The sequence below is a fragment of the Varroa jacobsoni genome, unplaced genomic scaffold (genome assembly GCF_002532875.2).
Source record: "Varroa jacobsoni isolate VJ856 unplaced genomic scaffold, vjacob_1.0 scaffold_1229, whole genome shotgun sequence".
Classification (NCBI taxonomy): Eukaryota; Metazoa; Arthropoda; class Arachnida; order Mesostigmata; family Varroidae; genus Varroa; species Varroa jacobsoni.
Genome location: NW_019214131.1, coordinates 130,025 through 150,177, shown reverse-complemented (window position 1 = coordinate 150,177; position 20,153 = coordinate 130,025). Strand labels below are relative to the sequence as shown.

Sequence of the window (20,153 nt, the reverse complement as noted above, 5' to 3'; positions counted from 1 at the left end):
GCTTTGGCCTCCCTCTCCTTTTCGTATGATGCGGCGCTTTTCTCAGCTTAGAGGACAGCCACTTTTAGCTCCAGGCTTTGTTGCGTTCTGACCTCGTTCCTCTTTAAAATGGAACAAGAGTGCTACCGAAGCGTGGCATCACATCATATCCGGCGGTCCCACCACTACCGTCCTATGTAGCAGCGGCGTTAATCTGAGACGAGTCTACTCCCCGACACTCTGTAACTGTCTTGTTTCGTTGGTGTTACGATTCGCCGCAGCGGTAGTGGCAGCTGCAGGGTGCTGTGTGGGGTGCCCGACCCAGGCACGGAGAGGCAAATCGTCAACCAAACTTGCTACTCCTGGATCTTACCGGACAGGGAGCTAGCTTCTTACGTGAGGCTGACTTTACGTGATAGTAGGGGCGAGTGAAACCCCAGGCTAACCCGCACGAGCGGTCTATCGACCGCCAGTCTTACAGGCAAATCTTTACCTCAGCTTGTCTCGCCTGTTACCTTACCTTACCCTGATATTCTCATCGGCAGTAGCCGCGGAAGCATAGAATTTTACCAGCAGACTGAGCGATCACACGCTCTGCTCTTCCTGTTAAGCTCCCCTCTTGTTGGCTTCATTCGCCAATTGTCCCAACTACTCTCACCTGCTCAGCGCCTTACGCCCTTTATCTCCTACTCCCTTCGAACATGCATAAACCAGAAACAGCATTACTGCCATCACTCTGGGTTGCAGGCCATTGCTTGCGCTCCCGCAACTGATCTGTCTAAATCTCACCCAACACTTCACCTTATCGTCATCCTCGATGTTCGTCCGCGGTCTGATGGGAACAGCAACGGTGACACGGCTGGCGGCATCAACAGTACCCTCACGGCCACTAATCCTAATTGGGTGTCCGTTTACGACCAGTTTCTACTACTACTATTGCTACTTAACACCGAATTTGCTATCGCGGAAGTAAAAACCCTCTCGAAAAGGAGTGTAGGTCCAGGATGGCGTGTGTTCCGTTTGCGGTGTAGTACCCAAACTATTAACGTATAGAGAGTTTTTAACGTATATCGAACGGTTAAGCTGTTTGGTCGGCTTCCTCACTGGTTTCTGTGCTGTCCGGGTTAGCAAACATGGAACGGAGTGACGATAGTAATACATACACTATTGACTTGGCTGATCGACATCAGACGGCAGTAACGGTCTTCACCTGTGTCCTTTGCCGCTGTTTAGAAAAAGTCGAAAGCACAAGTAACCGCGAATGCATAACGAGTCAAGCGTAGAGTGCCAATATGAGAACGGCCAGAAAAGGACTGTTCATGCGCTAAAACAAGCTTAAACAGACTACTAGCGTTAAGAGACGCAACGACGGGTAGCAACGGCATTTGGAGGCGATTATTTGAATCTCCTATGTGTCTTCTTCCTGTCTATACTCGTTTTCATTTAAAATGCGTGTGATACATTCAAAGCAGAAGATGAGCTAAATCTTTGGAGGCATCGCGGCGAGACTAGTGATAACGCCATGTATTGCCGCTTGTTACTGGACGATAATAAATCCGGACGAGGCTAGGTGATATAGAAAGTCTATGATGCACCATCGATACGTTTTCGAAATCTATGATTTGCCAAATCATATATATATATGTATATATATATATACGATGATTTGACAGTTCGAGCGCCGTAATCCTATACATACACAACACATCTGTCGTTCGAGCAAGGTATTCTAGAGGTATATTAGGCTACCTGGAGCTAGTTAGCGGGAGCGAGGAACTTAAAAGCATCTAGAGCTATTAAAAGGGACCAATGATATATTGGATGTTTACGTGATTAGCGCCTTCCAAACAGTTCTATTTTTGTGATTTGCATTGCCACACGTAAGCTTGTTGTCGATCGGCTTGTTTAAAAGAATCGACGGTGGAACTTACGCTACCTATCGCCCTCATTGAGGCATGGAAAAAACCGAAATTATACGGACTCACCTTAACAGCAGGAAGGCTGAAACATTTCTCGATCCAGGCCGTTAGTGAGACGTGGCGGTTAGGTCGCTGATTGTCCTGGAGTAAGCACACAGTGCACTGTTGATTGCGGCATCACCAGGTTACACGTGAGTTTATCCGACAGCGTTTCTGAAGGCATCCTCTTCCTCTTCGATGCCATTTCCTCCTCTGACTCTTCTCTTCCGAGAGATCCAGAGTGATGCACGTCTTGTTTATAGACGAATTGTTAGACTTCAGGCGAAATGTTTGCAGGCAATAAGTACAAAAATTGTCTCTAGAGTATAGCAGACGTTAGGTCAAGAGAAACAAAAATGATTGCGTTCGTTCTTCAAAGTCGATACTTTCATCATAGTACCATAACATCTGTTTCGAGAGATTCTATACGAAGCCGACAAGGAGTTTTCTGAATCGAGGCAGCCTCGCGAAGAAGTCTTCCGTGATCTCCGAAAAACTCATCCTTCCGTTAGAGGTGTTGAAATTCATTATCTTCTCTGTAATTCCCCATTTTTCTTAATTTTGTTCTTAGACTAATTATAGCGTTAGTAACATAGCGCAGTTTCTTTGCTCCATATTTCCGCCAAATTTTATCTGCGAAAAAGCGATTTTAACTGCTACTTAACGCTATCTATGCCCTTAGGCATATCGTTTTCTGATGGCAGATAGTCTGCTTATAACTGTAAAGAGCTAAGAACTTAAGTATCTGGCATGTTTTGCTCAGCCAATGGTAGGTGACTTAATGACTATTCAGAACGTTTCGACTTGCCAAACAGTTCCGGCCCAGCTAATATGTGTTACTTGGCTTCCTAAATACGGATCCGTGGTTACGGTCGCCTCATCATCGACCTCCTTACTTCAAGATAAAGAGAAGGTGCCTCTTCGCTATTTGATCCCCTATATCGTATCATGGAAACAGGAACGCAGTTGAAAAACAGCGTATTAATATTTACAAGCTACTGTCCAGTGTTCTCGTTGTTCTGACACATCGTTATTGTATCATTTTTTTCATATGCCACCTATTTTTTTCGCTACCACATATGCTTCCCAGTATATTATTAACATATCCAGCTTAAGCTATGCAACATGATGTGTTAGAGCGGAAAATGCATATAAGTAAAAAATTAACGCCTATATTTTTAAGTCGATCATAAAAAAAAGACAGCTCGCTGAGTAAAAATACCACATTAATATTGAAAGCTGTTTCGAGACGTTATCGAGTGTCAACCATAACCACTCTAAGACAGTAAACTGTATTTGGCATTCAGTTCTCTGCATTCATAGACAGGATTGCGCTCAGCCGAAAACTCTCCGGTGCGCAACAAAACGATACCATCAGGCGGGGAGAGTACATATCTGATAGACTCATTTATTACATTGCCTAGGGAACCTCATCGCATGTCGTCGTAACGAATATTAGCTGACAGATTTTGCAACGTCTTCAAACTATTTTAACCGTAAACGCATATCTTTAGGCATTACTTGCGCGGTCCACGCGGTTACAATGATATGGCTGACGCATGATCGAAAACCAGGGACCGTCATTTTCCCATGTAAATCTGTGTTACTACTTGGAAGCGTAAAGTCTCCCTGCACTCTGCTAAATATGCACAACTGGATTTAGATAGTCATCGAAAAAATCTCGAGCTCAGCAGCGCTCACCTACCTACATCACGCGGCCTACCGTCGACACGTTAGGCTGTCACGGAAGCGTCACGTTTAGCTGTAAGCCAGTGTCTACGTATAGCAGTATAACAGTTCGATATCAACCTATGAGTATAACTATCGAAGACTGCGTAAAAAGACGGGTTACTATATAAGCCACCGCAAAACAAACTTGTTTCCGCATTAATTTTTCGATCTAACTTTTACGAATGATAGAGCACAATAAGATGATCGTGTTTAAGGTGAGTCGGTATTGCATAATAGACGGCACGATCTTGCCCTTGAAGTTGTTATTAACAAGCTACGAATGTTACTACGAACAATTTGCTCTAGATCACAGAATTGCTTATTAGTGACGTTATGAAAACACAAGTCCCTGTTTCTTACGAGAAGACAAGCCTATTTCAAATGTAAATAGAACATCGCTGAAGATTCGTCTCATACACCCAGATCCTAGTTGAGTTTATCAAGGCCAGAACGAGGGTGGCGCCAGGTGTTCAGCAGCCTCGACAGATTCAGTATATGTTTACCTCTAGACTAATTACTAGATGGCTCTAAAGTGCGGTGGAAACATTGACTGGAGAGTTTCCTCTAAACCCACAATCACGATGCAGCATTGCAGCCTGGCCGACATCGTGAGACGCGCGCGATTCAATCGTAATTCGATAGATGTGTGTAACCAAACGACACGCAATACTCTGTTACAACATCAACCTTGTAGGAGAGTTTAGTCGAAGGAAATCAAATTCGCGCGAAATTATCATCGCTAAACTCAGGCCTCAGTATCAAATTAAAACCCTAGGTATTGAAAAATCGTCATGGCAATTTATACCTACATGGTATGTGAAAATGCCCTCAGAACAATGGAGGTAGATGAAATCAAGATTCCCCCCTTAAGCTTAGTGACATTTTATTTTGCAGATGCGGTAGTATTTAACAGCGAAGCAAAACAGTTTTCGTGTGCACTTGTTGCTTATATAGTTGTTAAACTTTCCGGCATTTATTTCCCTATATTTTTCAAGTAATGTCTAATAAAAACACATTGAGACAGAGTTTGAACGTATACTTCAATGGTGTAAGTAAAAAATTACGACGTACCAAAATTCATAACGAAATAAGGTACGGGCTTACTGCCGTAGCACCGGCGACGCTTTGGCGAATCGCTGAGAGGAATAAATTTGGCTAACTTCGCGAGAAAATATCTGTGAGACGTGCCGAAACCTTTTAAAGGAGCCTAACAGTAGTTAATCCGAAGTTTATTTACTTCTTACTTAGTATGATTTGTACTAAACGTTTCATTGCCTTTTTTTTTTTACGAACTTTTTGTTTTCATTTTTTTTTATTTTTTTTTTATTTTTTTTTTTACAAACGAAGTGTCTCGTAGATGCGTACATATCAACACGGGCTGAAACGCCAGTTAGGCGTAAACCGACGATCACCTCTAATCCACAATTTTAAACAGTAACAAACAGTCATTCCTATATCGTTCTGCAGCTCTGCGCATATTAGTTCTGATCGTATACGTCTATAGGGCGAAGAAACATTCATATTATATATAGTTATAGATAGCTAGAATGTTTGAGAATCTACTATGCGACCATTAGTATAAGCGAGTGCGACAGTATTGACGTACCTTTAACTTGAAACATATGCCTTACCCCTGAAAACAACAACCTCCATTGGCAGCGCCCACACGTTCGTTTCAAGCAACATGACAAATAAGCCCTTATAATTTCACTGCTTTGCATCACGTTATAGGCGTTGCATGCTTCCAACACCAAAACTCCAGCTTCCTCTAAAAGGAACTATAGTCAAATAATAAGGTCACTATGGTGAAGAACACCGATATAAGCTAACGTAGAACAAAAGACAGATATATATGTATATATACTGGTGGATGAGTGGATAGAATTATCCGCACTGCGAGAGGCTGTGTACCAGCAGCTACCCATCATATGTTGAAATTTGCGGTGGTCTTTTGTTGCTATTTTTGCCGCTACATTTTATTCTATTTTCGTTTAAATTTCGTAATAGTACATGCGCATACATAAACGTATAACGATCCTGCTAAGTACGAGTAGATTCTTATTTCATTCATTACCCTGATTTCGGCGAACAGTTGCCACTAGCTGAGGATTGCCAATGATTTACCGTATCCTTGCTGTCGTCGAAGGGCCGCTTAGATGTCTTCCAAATCTGTTCACTTCTGGAGTTTTTCAAACAGTAGGCAATCATACATAGTGCACGTAGTAGGAAAAATTAGAGAAAGCAGCGTTTTAGAAACAACGAAGTTCCCTTTATGCACTTTCTGACTGGTCTCATACCTACAAAGTTGGGATAGACAAACTGCGCTGCTGGCGAGCAGGGAGAGCTTGGGAGTCTAGGAATTAAAATGGACGGAAAACTGAATAGTGGGAGACGAGAATCGACAACAGGATGTTGTCGTGCTCAATAGAATTGAGAAGAGACATCGTAATGAGTGTTCGCAAGGTAGTAACCAGTAGCGCGTCGGTGGCGGATGCCCCCAGTTTCCACACGGCCTTCGACTACGTCACAAAATCAGCGGTTGCGTCACCCTACTGTCGATCTGCCTGTTCAGTGTAACTCTATTCGAAGGATACGTTTGCCTTGAAAGCCGACGAGGATTTTGACGCCAGCTTGCTAGTGATGATTATGAGGTTCCTGCCCGCTGATGTAAATCCTTTTCCCGCAAGCTCATCCCCACAGAACCTGCAAGATAATATCCGGCCAACAGCAATAACATTGATAACAACAGATGAAAGATTGTTCGCCTATCGTGACAACATGAAAAATAGACACCGAGAAGAATCTAAACATGCCCACGGTTGTATACCGAGTATAGGACCTAAATTGACGTTTTTACTAATGCTCGGTTATTAAGCCGTATCTAAATTGAAGCTGAGATGTTTTATATGCGCTAGAATAATATACCTTATTATTTAGCATAGACAGTTATGTTTATTCCATACAGTTACTATTTACGACAAGTATAGCTTCGGGAGCTAAATTACTCGGTAATCCTTTTCAAAACATTCCCTCATTTATCCGCAAATCACTTTCAGTAATCGTGTGCCAAGCGATATTCCTAGGTATAAACTCACTTAGATACAAACAACGATAGAGTTAAATTTTAGATTGACAGCAGGTTAGAAGTTCTAAAAACGCGAGAACCCAAAAATCCAAATTGGTTTTAGATAGATTAATTAATTTGCAATTGACAGTCGATATTTTCCTTCTCCAAAATAGCCATAAGTTTCATAAATGTATTAAATAGTCTTTTTCAGCTGTTCTAACGGATTGTTGAGCCCTTTAGATCTCAAACCCGTCAAGCTTTTTCTTTCAGATTTACGTTATCGAAATCTTCCTCGAATTTTTTAGAAAGCGTATAACGCAGATTTCTAGTTCCGGCAGAAGGGTAAAATAAATTTAACGAAGGGTTCGTCTGGCACATAAAAGTATTTGGATGTTAACTTATTTTTGTTAGAATTGCGAAAGTGACGCGTTGTGTTTCGATGTGATGACTTTTACGTTTGGTTTGAGAAGATCTGGCACCAAGAATAGCGGATGGACACCGTGCCATTGTGACAAACAGTTCATCACACATTCAGAAGCCGTACTCCTTATAAGAGACTTGGAGAGACAGACCCCGATGCGGGAACGATACGATCGTCGACCGCGCTTTATGTCTGAGTCCTTTAGGCTGGCGCAAAACACAGCAGTGTTAAGTAAAGATAAATCAGAGCGTAATTCGGTTATTCATCCCCTCCTCTCTTAACTTGCCCGGGCGGGGGCATAGGCAACAATATCATAATTGAAAAACAATACACTTTCCGTCACGTATTTGCTTATGTGCTTCCTTATTTTGCGTAACGTACATGAACCGTATGTGCCCGATGAGCTAGGTATTTTTACTTGTCTCGCATATCTGTGAATACGCGCGTCGGCGTCTGCTGGAACAAATAAAGCAGCATAAATACAGAAGGGAGACTTCGTGGGCTGTAACTTGCTGCGTATGTAAACAACGTCGCTCGCCGGACTGATAGCTCTACGGAGGTAGGCGAGGACGACGTCGTCAAGGCTTTCCTCACACCACCCGTCGCTATCGTACTAGATGCCCGGTTAGCATTGAGGATATGTGAAGTCATACACTCTACAGAAGCGCTGATCCTAGTACGGATTAGTACGAGTCCCAGTCTCCAGTTTGCGCTTGCATTGAGCTTCGTCGTATCACGTACGCCGCCTCGAATTCGCGTTGCTTCCCGGTTCGCCTTAGCCAAGACAACAGTGTTGCAACTCTACTAATCTAATCCTGCTAATCAATGGGAGACAGGGCTGCTGAGCAGCGATAGAAAATTGTGCGTCCGTCAGTAAGCTGAGTTTTATCGCGGTTAAAACGCGAGAACGAAGTATTCAGTTGTCGACCATCAGCGACATAGGCAAGACGAGCTCTCGACATAGGCAAGACGAGCTCTCTAGTGTTTTAGTGCTACATAGATACAGCTGTCACAGAAAAGCTACATCGTGTGAATTCAAGCAAAAGAAAAACAAGAGATCAATATTGAGTAAAAGAACCCCTTCCAGGACAGATAGACGCATTGAGTAGAGGAAAAGCTCGACAGAAAACGATATGCCGATTGGCAAGGGCTTGTCATGGGAGCGGCCTTTGAGAGGTTTTCGGAAAAGAAAAAGCGTGGCGAGAAGGTAATCAAATTTACAAAACGTTACTCGAATTCAGTCTGTTCGTCTGCTAACGCCTGCTGTGACAGTGACAGCAGCAAAAACGGTCAAATGCAATGCCGAAGTTGAGATTGAAGGATAGAACGTACAGATGCAGGAAAACTAGGCTTCACTTAAGATGTCTTGGCCTCAGTTTCTTGATGGCAAAGAGCCAAGGCAAATAAAGCAAACCGAGTAGCAAAGATGCCTCAAATAGAAGAGGTCTACAAGAAGTCCTGCCAACCACACGATCCTTGAACACTTTGATCAGCATGCAACTCCATTTTTCTATGTAGAAAAATAGATTTAAAAAAGAAAAAAAAGAATAAGCAAAGTGCGCAAAGAAGAGGGGAGTTCGCTTAAATACGCGAAACAAAGTACAGTATGGAACAAGCACGTTGCTTGTGGAATACATTAACAAGCCAAGAGCAAATAAGGAACCGCCAAATCATCGATTCGGCCAGCATCAGAAATGAGAAAGTGGACAGAGAACTGACATTTCTATAATTCTTAGTAAAACTATTTCATAAATGCAGATGAGGTCAATACAATCGCGTCCTAAACAGCGTCTCTTCGAACCCGGACTAACCGCTACAGGCCGATATATGTGTAAAAGCTATTGGATGTTTAATACTTTTGAAAAATACCATCGAGATACAGCATATGCTCATTGGTGTGACAGTAAGTTTTCTAAGGTTAATACCTTTTGGCTTTGGAGCACGCCAAAGATATGAAGTAGAGAAGCTAAACAGTTTTGTGTACGTATACACGTAAATTATGTCGCGACAGCTATATTGGGCATGGCAGTTCGTCGAGTAGAAAAGTACAGCGAACAAGGCGATGGCCACAGGAGCACGAAGCAAACGTGAGACAAACCGTCAGATGAAAGGGACACACCGTGTTCTGACGTTGCAAACTATAGACGACAATCCCGTCACGTTAGATTTGCCAAGAAACAGTGTAGCTTTAACTTAACGTATTGGCTTAAAAGCACGCATGAGCAAGAAATAGGAACGCACGAAAAGTAAATGAAACTTGAACTTGAACTAGAAGTTAAGCAAGCTGGGTCCGACTGCCGGCAGAATGAATATGGGTAACGGCACACAGAAAACTAACTCGATGGGATCGAACGAACGATCTTGAGAGGACTGCTGCTCAAGGCTGTGCGAGAACACAAGAGGAGAAATGATTTTGGTATAGTACTGTTTACCAATGCTGTATTCTATCTAGTATCTTTACATAAGTAAACCATACTTAATTAAGAACGAAGTGCTAAGAACTTTATTTATATATATTTATAATGCACCTATATCTCTTGTTTACTTCAGTTCCTTTAACTCTCAACCACTGTACAAATTTGTTAGAATTAGTTTAAGCTCCTAGCCGTTTACTCTATCCTAGAAGCTACCTAACTGGGCAATACTTTTATAAATCTACTTATAGCCAGAGGCACACAAATGTCAGATATGATTAGAAAATAACCATGTGCAAGCTCCACAAGGAAATACGTATTTGTCATCCTGTCTGCTCCTACAAGTTATATTGATTTCTACTGAAGTTTCTATTGATTTTTGAATTTTTTAAAAATAGCCCATAGCGAAAATCGTCCATTTAAAAAAATTCTACACTGTTGTCCAATTCCCAATCATTTAAGGATATGATTTCATACGATCCAACAACACTCCACCTTCGCGAAGACTCTCCGTTAAGTGATCCGTTGAATCAATGCATTCCTCTAGGCACTGTCGCCATCTTGAAAACAATATCAGTAACGCATTGCAACGATGAATATAAATAGGAAGCTAACTACTGTAGTCCCGAAAAATCTATTAATTAAGATACATGTCGAAAACAACTCCTAGACTTTTAAATATACCATGAACAGGAATTTTCCCTCTGCGTAAAATGTAGGAAATATCGGAGAAATCAAATTTTAGAACGGCACATCTTGCGCATGTTAGTATCGAACATCTTTTTCTCAGTATCCGATCGATCGATACCTGCAAAAGTCGTCGACCCCCCGTGCCGTCGACCCACCGTCTATAAAACTTGTTATTGCAACATGCCATATATAACGTTGTTAGCATGTAGTTTCAATGAATCACTTTTGGAAAGCACGAATTTAATATCGCTGTTAAAAATGTAGAAAAAAAAAAAAGCTTAAAACAAGACTTTTCATAAAATTTTCAGCAGTATTTCAAAACATTTCAACTTGAATAACAAATAATAATAACAAAAAAAAAGTATTCTAATTATAGCGAAAATCACTGGTCATAGAATATTATGCTATTGCTATACAAAATTATTATGACTAAAACTGAGATAATTATAGATTAGCTAATAATGATGATTCTAGACAGCACTGTACCAGAAATTGAAGTAGAACGTGTTCGCCATTATATATAATCAACCGTAAATGTTTTGCCTGGTAACTGATCGCTACGGGGCAAACACTATATGCTACAGTATGCGCGAACGTTTTCAGATACGTACAGCGTACGTTCTGTAACGGTTTCTCTACCTCTAATTACGGTAATGATTAACAAGGGCTTCTCGCATAAAATTCGGGGTAAATATATATGAATGATAGCAATATACACAGAAGCATTGTTAGAGTCACACTGCTTTGACTATGGATAAACTATAGTCGATTTGTAAAAGAAATCGTGCGTTGCACAAAAGCGCACAGGGACGCTTGCTGTTCAAGTCACGATGCTAAAAGGATAAGTGTACCATTGTCATTGGGCTTTCCACTTATCATCCAGACGTCCTTTTTCCGCTCTATCCTCCTAGCTCCAGGATATAATGTTCAAAACGAGAAATGCCTTAAGCTTGCACACTTAACGAGGCGTTTTTGGATAACTGTTTATGATGTATCAGTTAGTACGTAGTTCGCATTTAGACAATTAAGACTGGTACGAAATGCGCCTGTAATTTTGAGTTTCTCTTTATCTTGACAATCTATCAGGACGTGGCCAACCTAAATTGGTTCGGGTATAGAGTCTAAGCTGTAAGGTCATCCATTATTGATGTATAGCCTTAATTAAAACGTTCACGTTGCAGCTAAGCCGCCAATGCATGCGAGATGCTGTTTATGTCAATGGTATAATGAAGGTTTATTTTTAGGCCCGGAACGAAACTTCATCTATCACCACATAAAGTTTTTCAGCGGTTTAGAACAGTTAGGTCGGGTCAGAGGTCACAGTTTTTAGGCGCTACGGGGAGTCACGGGGGCTCAAAGTCGCACTAAAATATTTGAGGATCTATTACTGAATTAGAATGTCACAGAGTTTCGCCGACCGCAAAGCTTGGGTGTATCGTACCGTCCTAGTACACCTGGCTATGATGCACGAGGACCATAGCGTTTGATCCTATAGCATTCAATTAACCCAGGAGCTCCAGTCTACAAAGCAACGCGAAGCTCGCTCCATTGGCTGAAGGGTAGCTACAACGCAATCCTAAATTTAGCATCGCAAAGCATCTTGTCAGGTGAAGGTAGCCGAATTTCAAAACAAGCAAAACCACCATACGCGAAGGCCACCGCTGTTTTCGATTAAAACAACTGTATACGAATGATGCCACCGGACAATTTCTTATTGCACTTTTTTTTTGGTTAAAGCATTAAGGCCGTAACTAGCTTGGTTGACTAGTTTTTTTTTTAAATAGTCCTTCGACCTTGCAAAGGAGCAAAGGAGAAGGTGGAAACTAGGCGATCCAATATATCTAAAACACTACGGGACGTATCGCTCCTTGGTATGATCTTCATGTTACGCATATTTAACAAACGGTCATTTGTTCAAAATGAACAGACCGGAAATTAATGGATGGCGCTATGTTATTCAACGTCTTTGATCAAGTTTCCTTCATTGTGGCACAGCGAAGATCCCCCTGAATACTCGTCGTGCTGTCGCCGTGGTAGTAGGGATATAGTGACAATGACAAAGGTCGATTGCGATGGCAGCACTATTATACTATAACGAGCTCCCTGTCTGACTGCTCCGTTGAAGTATTTGTTGATCGTTCCAGTTACCTGTTCTTTTCCCTTTTATTTTTCAGTAATTGCTTTCATTTTCCTTTTGTTTTGTAATCATGTCGTTCGAACAAATGAAGCACCACGTACTTCCCTAGCAAGCCCGTACTAACCAATTATCTAAAACGCATTGTATGCGGAACGACATTCTTTTAGCTAGCCACGCTTCAAGCGCTCTGTCTCGAAGCATCGTTGAAAAGGATTGCATAACCCGCGCATGCACAATCACGATTCTAATGCAATTAGAAAAAACTACAAAAGATAGTACCCCTCCCCACATCAACTTATTATATTAATTATAACACTACCATTGCAATATAGAATAGACCATTCATTTATTGACATAGAATGTCTGGATATTTGGTCGAGTAATCTGAACGTGCAGGGATTGAGGGAGCACGACACGACATGACCCGTACAAACCCCTAAACCGACGCCCTTAAACCATTGGGCCATGTGAAGATTAATAATCACAATGAAGAAATACATTAGTGGTCCCGTGCCAGCATCCCACATACTCGCCTATATGTGTCTAGTATAACACTGTTAGCGAGGTGTTACGGTTGGCACGTGTTTACCATTGCACAAGCAGCAGATACATTGTATTGTCACCGATGGGCGCAAACTAAGCGGTAGACTGCACAACATAACACACACCAGCAGCAACATCTCTTCGCATCACACAAATGTACGAAAGCAGATAGCCCGGTACGGAGTCCCAACAGATTTGATGCTCGTTAGACTTATCTAACCAGTACAGGAGAAATACCGCTACTGGTTTGCCGGCTTGATACTTCATAGGCTGTCTGCTCGGTCACATGGGGTATTATACGATTGCGTAACGGTAGTTATTTTTTGCTAAATTAAATTTGAATTCTTCTGATTTCGGATGTCGTACTTTGAACACACACCTATACATCTAATTGCACGCTCATATATAAACACTTGCATTCAAGTGAACGCATTGGACACGAAAGGATAACGGGGCATTCCTAGGACGATAGTGAAGGCTAGATTATTAACTAGTAATGATCATAATAATAGTGCGTCCGAATTCGGACATGTGGGCTAGGGATTTTTAGAAACTTTCTTACAGTAATGTAGCCATCTAAGTAACCTAAGACTTGTTAAGGTTCTAGCGTTCGAATAAGGAATGTCTTAAAGTACCAACAATGCCGTTGGGACGCATCTGGGGATCGCGGAGATATGAGGCTGAACGCACGCGCCTCCCGGGTTGCACGATGCTGTCCAGAAAATTGCAGTGCCGAAAAATCCATATGAGACAGCCCAGCCCAATTGTCAAAAATCCTTATTAGTTTTTCTGTCTGCAACAGTTATTCAGGCAGGTCAGAGGATTTGTGAAAAGGTCGTTGTTATTATTAACTCATTAATCGGCATTGGTTACCATCTTGGAGCAAAAAGACTAATTGAATGCGAGACAGCAAAAGTACTTACCGGTGATACTTTAGCAACGGCAACAGTTGAAGTGACATTTCTCTTTGGAAGCACAATCTATAATTGTTCTGTAAGCAGCTAATGAGTCACTTTTAATAGGCGTGTGAAACCACCCCTGGTAATTGGGCTGAGTGCCCCGGTTGAGAACGAATGGCTATCATTAGATCATATTATCATGGGTCGAAACGGGGTTCGGACAAACACAACAAAATTTAGTACTTCTTATACCCTTCGCTAGACATATAGCTGGATATCAGAGTCTTTTGGAAATCGTCCCTTTTGTTCGCACTGCAGAGTCTCAGTTAAGTGGCACAGAAACCTAGTCGGTATACAGGAGGAGCTTTGGAGCCACTGTTCATTAAAAACAGTGGGAACAAGTCAAGCTAAGAGTATAACCTTTTATAATAAACCAGCAAGCAATCAATGCGGAAAGGAGGCTAGACTGCAGCGTGCAAGCGTGCATTTCACTAGCGAGTCCAGTCACGTACAAAAAATCAATCTTGGTGAGGCTCATTACTAAGATTAATGGGAGGTTTGCCGCCTTATTACTGCCGATGACATTACCGATGGTACTTCTGCTAAATAAGTCTACTTTATACGACTGTTGTCAGAAGGAAGAAACTTGAAATATCGATGTGCTTTGAGACTGCCAGCTACCACTTTCAACAACGGATACAGTTGGGTGACCATTGTTTCGGCGCCTGTATAAATCCGACAGCTAAATCCTCCAACTGAGACTGCTTAGCGTCCCTCGCTCCGAGCTCGATCCAGCTGTTTTCACAGAGGTATCAGTCAACACGATGTTGGCTGGTCGTCGAGGAACTCCATTTATTCGGAATTCAATAATATAGATTCATTTTTAATGTTGCGCGCGTGTTGAGATGACGCTGAATGACATCCGTTAAATATGAGAAAACCCATCTTAGTTACATGTGTGAACATAAAAGAAATGCCAAACACTAATTTTCAGTCTCCTTTTACTCGTAATAATTATAGACTGCATGTAGATTTTTAACATAGATATGTAGGACAGGTACGAGCCATCACAGAGCTGTACTATGCTGTTAAACCGAGTGTTAAAAACTACAAATACGCCCATTAGCCTACATAATACCCATGTGGTTATTATACACAGCGGCATCCTTTGATGGCTCACATTCCACCCCACATCCGAATCACTGTGGTTCGTTTAGATATGTAATGCTTACTATCTCATACGAGAAGGTCATGCGGTAGTGCGGGTTTGCTTGTTCCTAGCTATGACGTTGGTTGCCTATCATCCTCACAAGCTCTTAGAAACGAAAACTTCATCGAGTTTAGTCTGAGAGGGGCCATGCCCAGTAATCCTTAATGCGTTCGGGTATTTTCATGAGACCCTGGCAAGGTCATGTCGTGGATGAGAACCGAAGACTTAAGAAAAAGGATGGTAACATCGTTAACTTTTGGCCTTTAGTTGTCAACCGGGAACGAATATTTTGTCTCTAGTGCCCTGCGAACTGTGACCACGCCACCGAGTACCGTTGTTCCTTCCAATATTACCCCGCTACCCCCGCTCCACGGTACTGCGATGTTTTAATCGCATAGAAAGAAAATGGCTGGCCGTATCGGCCTCTGGACGGCTTTATGCCTCGTCGCGCCACTTAATTTCACCGCTCATTCAAATACGGCTAGTAGAGATAGACGTTCCCATTATCCACAGATTTAACGTTAAACGGACGTGATATGACAGTGGGCCGATTCGCACGTTGCAATCTATTTGCAAAGCTCAAACGCGTGCGTAGACGAAGAGTTCGCTTGGGCTGGCACTTGCTACCTGACTCATTCATGCTTCGCGAGGTATTATATATAACTCGCAGATACCATATATCTGTATATCAACGCATGACGGTAGGGAGGTAAATCTTTGTCGACGGGTAATTAATATCAGCGCTGATGTTATAGGGCCTGCCGCTGCTGTTAATGATGATGGCACCGCACCTGTCGCTCATTGGTACGAAATGCCACGTCACGTAAGCCTTGGAAAGCTTGGGCTTCTCACAAGAATGTGGAGAAAACAACTAGGGATCGCGGATTATCGCACTATCGTCAAGAATGGAGCATCACTTTTATACCGTCCATGAATTGAGAACCTAAGATTGATAAAGCCTTTACGGTAATGTCACGTACAAGCACATAGACCATCAATGTGAGTGCAACAAATGCCTACCCTTGTCGCTGCAATTTTTCGCTTGGGGCAATTCTGCCTTATCTCTGCATTATGTAACTCAACTTCAGCCAAAATAGGCACAATCTGTTGACGAGCAGTGCTGCCCATTTTATAGCGGACAACTCGGCAAACTTTCTAAATATTCACGTAAACCGATTATTCGAGTGTAATGCGGATCTGCGTGGTTTAGCTTTTCGACTTGGCAGTCCGAAGAAAAAACTAATACGTTTCATAACACGAGAGTACCACATCATTAGTAGAATTCAATTTCTGAGGAATCTGATCATGCAGAGCCATAAGTACTCTGACTGGACAAAACTGAATAAATGTCTAGTTTTTCTTTAATTTTTAATCAATCAAGTAAATCACTAAATTCCATATAATTTTTAACTTCAGTCATACTACTAAAGTTCTATGGGACTCTGCCCGAAAACCGAATGATTTTAAAAGTTCCCTATTATCTCAAAGCTACTATTTCTTGTTCCCTTTAATCTATAGATTTTGTCAATAGCGTAGCAAAATTATAGGCACCGGCGCTGCATTTTATTATTAATTACAGGCACCTGCATCGAGCACAACGGTAGCGTGTCCACATAATATATCCTTCAGCGTTTCAGGAAGATATTTAAGTGCATTTCGTTCGACTACCACAGAAATTCGTCACATTCTTCTATAATACTGTCCCGTACTATAATAAAACCAACCCCGATTAATCTAGTTATAGTCCTGAGTGTTTCTTATCCCAGCATAAAGGCATTTCATTGCCTTTTACTCAGGATATTCCATTTGGCTCGTTCTATCCTAGCTTGCTTGTGGAAAAGTTCATATAACATAGCTAAAATATTCTCAGCTTATACGACTTAGCCAATCTGATAAACGACGTTAGATCTAGATCAAACTACCGGCCGGAACATAATTTAAGGTTTTCTTCGTTTTCTAAACGGATCTAAGGCAGCGTTCAAGTTCGAATGAGTTTCTCAGTTGGAGCTGTGTGTAGCTCATTGCTTCTGGCGTTCGGCGTCCAGTTAGAAAGCAGCGGCAGCGAAAGCAGGCACGCTCATCAGCCTGCTGTTATATGCACAACTGCCTGTAGTATTCACGGCGGGCGTAGAGTGTAGCAAGAGATCTAGCGTTAGCGAACTCTAGTTTGCCCCCCTGGTGCTCTGTTCCGACTAAAAAGCAGTCAGCTAACTTTCCTTAGCTCGTTACGAACTCGTCTTGTTTCCTTTTCCCTTTATCGTAAAAAACCTAGCCCGTCTGAAAGCAGCCTGGTTAGGTAGGTAGACATGTAACATTATAGGATGCACTGAGACAGCCTCAACAGAGATCTGTACAGTTAAGCGATAGACTTTTTTGATCAGCATCGATTTGAACGAATGATGCTCATAGATAAATAGATAAATATAAGACTACCTACAATTGTGTGGCGTAAATGAGGAAAGGGTTACATACATATACTTTCTAAGTTTTCTAATTTTTTTTTCAAAGGAAGGTTATTAGCTATGGCGATCCAGATGAAGAGGACGTAGCAGATGACACTCCAACAAGTGCCTGCCAATAGATCATCTCTAAGTGGATAAACGGTTTTATGAATTTAATAAAAGCAGCAGTTTTAAACAGTTTTCCCACTGTTTCTACCGATGTTTGAATCGATGCATCGATGCTACAAAAAAGAATGTTTGTTTTATGCACTTCACCATTTGCCGTTTATGGGTCCTGTGCCATCGCCTTTTTGTAACTCTAAAGTGGTTCGGGCTTATTCGAGTAGGCATGCATAGAAATAAATCGAGGAAAGTGCTAGACAGAGAAACTGAAAGAAGATGCCTTTAGAAATTAATTTGCCACCAAGCATATTACGTAAGCACTGCACAGCTGAGTTCCGTAAAACGAGGCCCTATTCGGCCACACTGAAGAGCATATTTGAAAGATTGGCCTCAGTGAGCGCTGTGCAATGAAGAAGTGCGGAACTGTAGTAACAGATATAGGTAAAATCGGACCACAAACGCTCAAATCTACTTCAAAAAAAACGATGTTTTTTCATCTTCTTCTCGCGTGTTCTAAAAAATACTACTGTTCACTGCTGTTTATTCTAAAGAAGCAATCTAACCAAGTGTTATTTCTCTGTCACGGTAATTTTTAAAGAAAACATTACCAATACAAAGGTGCTATACCTGAAGCATACATAAAATGTGCACGTTGTTGACAATTGCAAATAATCTCCCCCGCCACGAGTTAACTACGATCGAACTTACATCTGTCCCTTGAAGTGGTCCTGGGTACGCAGTTCAAGACGCCCGTTTCGACACCTATTCTTCATCTTACCCTTATCGCTTCGGGCCGGGAAGTTGAATTCGGTAAAAGTGACTCGGGCCCGTTGACCCTCGGGTGCCTGCAATAACATCCTTGTTCGAATTAGGTTATTGCATTATATTGTGTTTGTAATATGTGAGAGCTTCGCTTCGGTTTGTTTCTTACGCTGCGATGAGGGCCTGGTACCGTATCGTAGCTGAAGACAAAGAGCAGCTTAAGGATCGAAAGTATGACTACGGGAAACACGAAACAGGCCCATTATGACTGTTGTTAATTGCTTGCATGACGCCCAGGATCACGAGCGACGACGCTGCCGAGCTGTGCCGTAAAGATTTATCTAAATGCTCTCCTTGCCTCAGCCAGGCGAACAAACTGGCTAACGTATTAGATAGAGGGCAGTAGTGTGGTTTGCACTATTTCACTAACAGGAAAAAAGGCATTGAGCGTGAGGCAAGTGGCTAGGCCAATGAGGAGGCTGCTGGACCAGTGCGAACGTCTCAAGTCAAATGGGCGGTGACGCGTGAAAATGACACGAAATTGGTCCTTCGAAGAAGTGCCCTGCATAACCACAGAATACTTTCAGGACCTGTGTCAGAAGTACACGAGATAGAGCTCTGTCACAAAAGGGATTCTGTATAAATTAAGCGTACATAGATGTATAATGAAAGCGTTCATGGACAAAGGACGTCCCTTCAACGACAACGACTAATAATATATGTAAAATAGGTACATAATCCAGTAACCTGCCCATGCCATTTGTTTAGAATCGAGGGTTAAATTTGAAAATACACTTGTTTCACTAGTTATCATTGGCTGATTCAAGATTGGTGAAGATCATTACTTTCTACCTACTGTAGAAAAGGTATTAGTCCAGAAAGTATTAGCTCAAGTTGTGGTTATAACATGAAACGATAGGACAGGTACAGAAAAAGCGAAATTTAACTGAAATAAATATTAATGATGACTATTAACCAAAAGAGTAAAAAATTAGCAGCTATGATGTCGAATAAGTCCTCGGGTCCTTTCGAATCCAAGATCAGCACAAAAACAAACTGACGAACCTAACGGTCATGATAACTTTATGGTTATGCAGTATTGTAAAACAAAAGCATCTGCGGTGCCTAACACCACCACAGCTTTTTGTAATGTATCAGGTAGAGTCGAAAAACTACGGTAAAAATTAGATCGGAAAGTTATTATGGTTGGAAGGTTAGGGTAGCTTTTTAATTGAGGATCAATTTCTAGTTAATAATATTATTCATTGTGTCTGAGCGTGATTGTCGTGCCACAAATTCGGGACCATCGTAAATCTTGGCAATAGGCCACATTAAGGGAAAGTTGATCCCGATACATCGTCCGATAATCAAGCTTAATGAATACATTGCTCCTATTCAACACTTCCGTTATTATACCTTTATACAGTTTTTATGTTCCTTTCAATTTACACAGGTTACGAGTGTATATGACAGGTGGACGCATTTTTCAATTAATGACTTTGATTTTAAATAATTATTTAAAACATATGTGCTATTTTTTTAGAATTATATGCAACGAAGATAGATAGGGCCCAACTAAGCGACGTATAGACGTTCCGTTTCGTCATCAATAGGAAGCATGCTACACATTAAGGACACAAATATGGCAGAGTCCAGATTGCTTTATCAAGCACGGTTAGGAAACACATTCCATGTTGTGTAATTAAGGATGCTCCTTATATTCCTCCGGTTTGTCACTTCAAAATTCAGGATAAAGAGCGCTTACACTACAGACAAGC

General features: G+C 41.7%; 1 protein-coding gene across 1 annotated transcript in view; it reads right to left on the bottom strand.

The window, feature by feature from the left end:
* Window positions 1-4,534: 4,534 nt before the first annotated feature.
* Window positions 4,535-20,153, bottom strand: part of LOC111267846 (blastula protease 10) — a 75,177-nt gene continuing 59,558 nt past the window's right edge. The window contains exons 9-10 of the mRNA XM_022846400.2: window positions 18,322-18,458; window positions 4,535-6,371 (exon numbers count right to left, since the gene is read on the bottom strand). Coding sequence (XP_022702135.1) covers window positions 6,248-6,371; window positions 18,322-18,458 — 261 coding nt within the window. The 3' untranslated portion in view covers window positions 4,535-6,247. The remainder of the gene's footprint in view (window positions 6,372-18,321; window positions 18,459-20,153) is intronic.